The sequence below is a fragment of the Limulus polyphemus genome, unplaced genomic scaffold, assembly GCF_000517525.1.
Source record: "Limulus polyphemus unplaced genomic scaffold, Limulus_polyphemus-2.1.2 Scaffold5212, whole genome shotgun sequence".
Classification (NCBI taxonomy): Eukaryota; Metazoa; Arthropoda; class Merostomata; order Xiphosura; family Limulidae; genus Limulus; species Limulus polyphemus.
In genome coordinates, this window is record NW_013670822.1 from 33,542 (window position 1) to 39,789 (window position 6,248).

Consider the following 6,248-nt stretch of genomic DNA (forward strand, 5'->3'; position numbering starts at 1 on the left):
TAAGTCATAAAACAAGAAACCTGATAGTCCAAGTGCTTAAGTTTTGTTGTTTTGCTTAATATCTTACAGCAAGACAAGCTCATGTACAAACACGACCACAAATTATGAAAAACCAGACATGCTGTTACGTTCATCCTAGTATTCACTACATTTAACTGCAGATTTAAAATCTGGTTTTCACACACACACACACACACTTTATAATTAGAACAAAAAAGTCAGTTATTAAACATCTAAAGTATTTCAAGCCAATAGACCAAAACAATTGCGATAAGAATGTAGAAAAAAATCAGCATTTTACTGTTTTTTATCACAACTTTTAGGCCTCTTGGTTTCTATCACTTCACTAGCTTTCAGCATTTAAACTGTAACTTTAAAAGCATTTCAAGGCCTAACACAATTATTCTATTCTATGTATAACCGTTACTATAATTTTATACACGCTCCATTTACAGATAGATGGACCAAATAGTTTTTGTGATTCTCTTAAACCACAAAGGACTTAAAACTCCATTCTTCAACACCTATCTTCACAATTGAAATAGCAAGGTCTACTCTTTTAAAAACATTTGGCTTAATAGATTTCTTTATAGACATTCCCAGCAAGTTCTTCATAATTACAAGTTTTCAATTACAAGAAATAAGTTCTTAAAAGCAGTGCAAAACGTTTATAAGAAATTGTCGTACTCACGATAAGTTTTACATAACTCTGTGGATATGTTTTAACTCAAGAAAGTACAACTAACGGTTTCTTACTTAATACATATGGTTATCTCATTAATATTAAGGATGACAAAATAAAACAAAGTTAGCTTTTTCATAACAGCAGTATCAAAAACGAATGTTTCAAACACAAAGCAACAGATATTTTCAAGCTTTTCTTTTGCAAACATTTCAGCAACTAGGAAAGAATATTTTAAAATTCATGATACAACTGTCATTTGTTTCAGTTTATAACTATTTACCATGATAAATATATTTTTAAAATATTGTCATGATAACATTTTCATAGTTTTCAACATTTAAGACACTAATGTGTTGTCATTGTTTAACACTAATAACAGGAAAACTTGGTCTAAACAATATAAATTTTATATAGAAACAAAAATAAACGTAGTTAAAAAATGACCAAACTAGCAGAATTTTCTTCACTGCCCTGCTTAGAAATAAGAGAAATAATTTTGATATTTGTCTTGAAAATTTCTATTGAAGCTCAATGAAAAACGACAGTTTATATAACATACAAAAACAAGATATTCTGTAAATGAATTAACAGAAGTAGGATGTTTTTATCTTACAATACCAACACTATGAGGTTCCCATTCCTTTATGAAACCAAACTTATGATCTTAAAAGTGATGACAGAAACAAATTAAATGGTTATTCAACAACCAGTGAGTTGTACCACATAAATATTATTATACCATGCTAATATTTATGTAAAAGCAAGTAACTAAAACGTTATTAAAATCTCAAAAGACAATAGCAAAAGTTTTCATTCAGGATTGAAACAAGTTAACATATTATATAATTAGTCTTTAAATTTTTACTATTACTCGTTCTTTATTACAAACATAAATGATTTTCATTTTGAAACTGTAATAAACCACAAATATTTTATTAAAATAATGTTTTTAATAATGTGAGAAGATAAAAATATAAACAGAATAATATTAATATAGATGTTTTGAGAAAAGTTAAGAATGCAATTATACGATGAATATGACTAGTATTTTGTATAAATAAAATGATCAATGTTTATATTATGAAAGAAACAGGAAAGTTGGTAATCTCATCCCTTATGACATAAAGCTATTATTTTTTACCACATCTTTTCTTTTTCATCACAAATACTATGGGAAACAAATGATACTTAGATAATAAAATGTGTCCATCCTGAAATCACTACATAAAATACTTTATTTTGAAGAATTATTTGTCCCTAATTTACCACACAACATTCTGAACTATAAACTTCATTTAATAGCAATTAGAAAAATTAACCCAGTATTACATAAAACACCATGCTAGTAAAGTAACAAAAACAACATACATTTTTTGAATAATTATAATTATGTGAAAAGTTTAAAAAGTCTAGGAAATTTCTTTCTTCCTGATATGGTAACTAATGTAATTCTTAGTTTATTTTAATATCTGTATTTTACTTGGGCAAATTATAGATTAAGGTATTTTACAGCACATATATTTTCCTTTCAGAATAACAGACTAATAAGGAAGTTTTGTAAACTTTTATATGGTAATTACTTGATGAGAAATATACTCTTCTTGTATTTAATTTTTATACTGAAGTACCTTTAGTAACACAGAAATAATGAAATGTTTGTGATACTACAATACTCCAGGTTGCATGAAAATTTGCTTAACAGTTAGTTGTATGGCCTATCACAATGTCAATTTAAGTTGGTCCATATTTAAAAATTTAATAACAAACAAACATTTGGATGATAACAAAAGATTACACAATATTTATAAATTCAAAGCACTTTCCTATAGTTTGATAAAAATGAAAGACTAGCAATCCATAGTTGGCAGGATTAACTGTAATTATATCCAATAATATATATATACATATATTTATATGTAGTTTAACAGAAAACAATGCTCATTTAATTTTTCGACATAGTCAACAGGTACAATATGAATAATAAAAACGTATTATGTTGTATATCACTTATTTAACATCTAAAAATGCAGAACTAATGACTGAACTATGGTCATCTATAATTTAGAACATCATGGCAATATGGCACAACCTAGCACCAAATCTAAACATCTAAAGTTCATGAAATAAAAAGGCTAGTTTATGATACTAAGAAACCATACAGAATAGATAAATAACAAAGCAAGAAACATAAGGTTCTTGTTTTCTGAAAGGACTAGTTAACATCACAATACAAAAGTACAATAAATTTAAATATAAAAAACAACAGAAACAAAGATTAAATCATATACTTGTACGTATGATTTTAAACATAATGAAGTATTTCATTTGGTCAGAATATTTTGGTAATGTAACAGTAGAATAAACTGCACAAAAGCTAATATCTTGATAACACAATAAACCAAACAAATATATACTATTATTTCTTCAACTGTGTTCATGACGTGTTTTGAAAAAGATTCAAGTGTGTCCTATTAAAAAAAATTCTTTACATAAAACTTGGTACTTCTCAGGAACATCATAACTACACAGTAATGTGCTTTATCCTGGCACTTCCTACAAAAGTGAATAGTTTTTGGTTTCCAGGCTAATTGGTCATTTGTCTCAAGCCCATATCTGCAAAAGAACCATCAGTGATCTCAATATGTAACATATCAATACAACTCTTATTTGAAATTTTAAAACTACAACCTTTAACATGTACATCATCAAAATGTTTTTACAACTAACTTTATCAAAATAAAAAGTACTGTACAACTAAAACAGCATGCTAAATTCAAAGATTAGTCTTTGGAGAGACACAAGACTTCTGTAAGTTTTTAAAGTAATAAATGTTATTTCTGCATTATCTAAAAATGTACATGAAAGAGGAAATCAGAACAAGACACTTAAACTAGTGTCAGCCTTTACAGGATCCATTATTGTACATACTATTGGATAAAAATCATAATAATTATAAAAAGAATACTTCATGACTGACTAATACAAATGTTGGATTCACACAACCATATCAGATCTATCTCAGTTGAAGATTATCCTTCTTCCAAAGTGTACTTACCCTGAGTGTGAAGTCCCAGCTTCCTGTAGACAGAGCAGTGCCATCTGGTGAAACTTTTAAACATGTCACTCTATTTTCATGTCCATAGAGGATTGTGAGCCTCACACACTTAAGAGTGTCCCATACATTTACAGTATAGTCATTGTAGCCAGCAAATAAAAACCTACCTATAATACATATAACAAATCACATAATCAGTTACTCTAGTGAAGCTCACTCAGGAAAACACCAGCAACTTTTAAAAGCAGCATTCTCTTGCAAATAACATTAAAATATTATAGTTTTTACAATGATATAAGCAATGTTTAAATGAATGAGAGTGCATATAAAACAGGTAATCACAGGATTTTTTTTGTATCATTGCATCACTACTCAATCTTAGTTCTTTGACATGATAGCATTCAAGCTCTACAAAGTTTTTCAATCATTCATCCCTTTTCAAGCCAATGGATGTTCATGTTACTTCAAGTATACACGTGAAAATCAACTTTACAAATTTATTTAACAAGTATAATTCAACTTCTATTTCATAATTTTTATCAAATATATTGCAAATTCATATCTTAGCATTAGTTAGTTATCATCTAGACTTAATTAATAAAATTTTTAAAACATTTCCAACAATCATTCTCTATGGATGTTGCAACTAAAGGTTGTAACTTCCAAATTTTGTATTCATTTTTTCTCTGGCTCCTCCAATCTTATATTTATTACTCCAATCAGATTTAAGCACTTTGCCATTTATTTTATGTTCCTACACTTTCTGTTTGTCTAACTGTGAATTTATTGATTTACTTTAGTTCACATTTATAGGACCACCCACAGGATCCTTGAAAATGGATGAAACCTAATCCAATAATCATGAGAAATGAGAGATACTAATCAAGCTTTAACACTATGTAATCTAAATTCCAACAAATCTGTGTGCAAGCTACTTATAGTTATGCTAATGGCACGTTTGGATGTAGGGTAATAAAGCAACATGAAATATTTAAGAATTGATTAGAGATGTGAGATTTTTTTAAGTTTTTGGTTATAGCTGGGTAATTAACTTGACTAATCAATTACCAATAAGCATTGATTACATAAAATAATCGATTAATAGAAATTAGTGCTCCCATTTATTCCAACTATCCATGTAATCAATTAATTAGCCCAACAATTAACCGATTATAAAATTCTGCTGATCACCAAGTTCTATTTCTGATGATATTCTTAAATAATATCTAGTTTCTAAGAAAAGATTCACAAAAGTTTGTTGTGAAACTCTGTTTTGAAAAAACTAAAAAATTTCCTTACATCTTAAGTCTTCTGTCTTTCTTATTGATCAGAAAGTTACATTTCAAATATCTTATCAGTTTTAACTTGCTTGATATTCATCAGTACATTTCTTTTGATACTTTATTTTGTTGCTTGAAACAGTCAACTTTCTTGTGTAAAACAGACAAACATCAGTGGAAAATAACTTTAACATTTAATATGTTATCTTTTTCATGTGTGATATTTTGCAAACATTTTTCTTTTGCTGAGATCAATTTATATCTAAGAATTATAGATTATTTTCAATTAAAAAGATGCACTTGTATTACTTTTGTCTGCTGCTTGAACATGATAGATTTAACAGTATATACAATAAGTTTGTATTGTCTCATTAGTTTACATTCATGGGATTTAGTTTACAATGCTCACTAAACCACAGTATCCTTATTTGGTGTTAAAGAAAAAAATTATTTTCTATTGGATTCTAGTCATGATATTAACTGGACAACTCCAGGGCATTCCTTTCTTCTTCTTCAACCATTCCAGGGTGGCTTTGGCCTCGTACTTTCAGTCATTGTCCTGCTGAAATTTGAATTTTCGACCCAGTTTTAGATTCTTCACTGACTTAAGCAAGTTTTCCTCTAGGATTCACCTGTAATTTGCACCACCCATTAGTCCCTCAATTCTGACAAGCTTCCCAGTCCCTGCTGATGAGAAGCATCCCCATAACATGATGTTGCCACCACCATGCTTGACAGTTGGGTTGGTGATGACTGGGTTATGTGCTGTGTTGGGCTTGTGCCAGACGTAATGCTTTGAATTTAGACCAAAAAAAGCTCAATTTTTGTCTTGTCTGACCTCAAAACCTTCTGCCACATGTCTGCAGCATCATTCACATGCTTTGTCACAAACTCCATGTGAGATTTAAGATGATTCCTTTTCAGTAATGGCTTCTTTCTTACCACTCACCCATAGAGGCTAGTTTAGTGTAGGGACCAGGATATTGTTGATGTATGAACACTGACATGGAACTTTGCAAGTCTTTCAAAGTCATTGTTGGCTTCACGGGGGCATCCCTAACCAGTTTCCTGCTTGCCCAGCTGCTTAGTTGGAAGGGTGGCCTGATCTAGGAAGTGACTGGGTGGTGTGAAGCACATTCCACTTCTTAATGATGGACTTCACCATACTCAAAGGGTATAATCAGTGTACTTTTAAATTTCTTAGTAACCTTCTCCTGACCTTGTGTCT

The 6,248-nt window shown here is 29.6% G+C and overlaps 1 protein-coding gene across 1 annotated transcript in view; it reads right to left on the reverse strand.

Moving 5' to 3' along the window:
* Nucleotides 1-1,624: 1,624 nt before the first annotated feature.
* LOC106472277 (guanine nucleotide-binding protein subunit beta-5-like) overlaps nt 1,625-6,248 on the reverse strand; it is a 17,059-nt gene continuing 12,435 nt past the window's right edge. Inside the window, exons 6-7 of the mRNA XM_013932907.2 lie at nt 3,741-3,907; nt 1,625-3,298 (exon numbers count right to left, since the gene is read on the reverse strand). Coding sequence (XP_013788361.2) covers nt 3,287-3,298; nt 3,741-3,907 — 179 coding nt within the window. The 3' untranslated portion in view covers nt 1,625-3,286. The remainder of the gene's footprint in view (nt 3,299-3,740; nt 3,908-6,248) is intronic.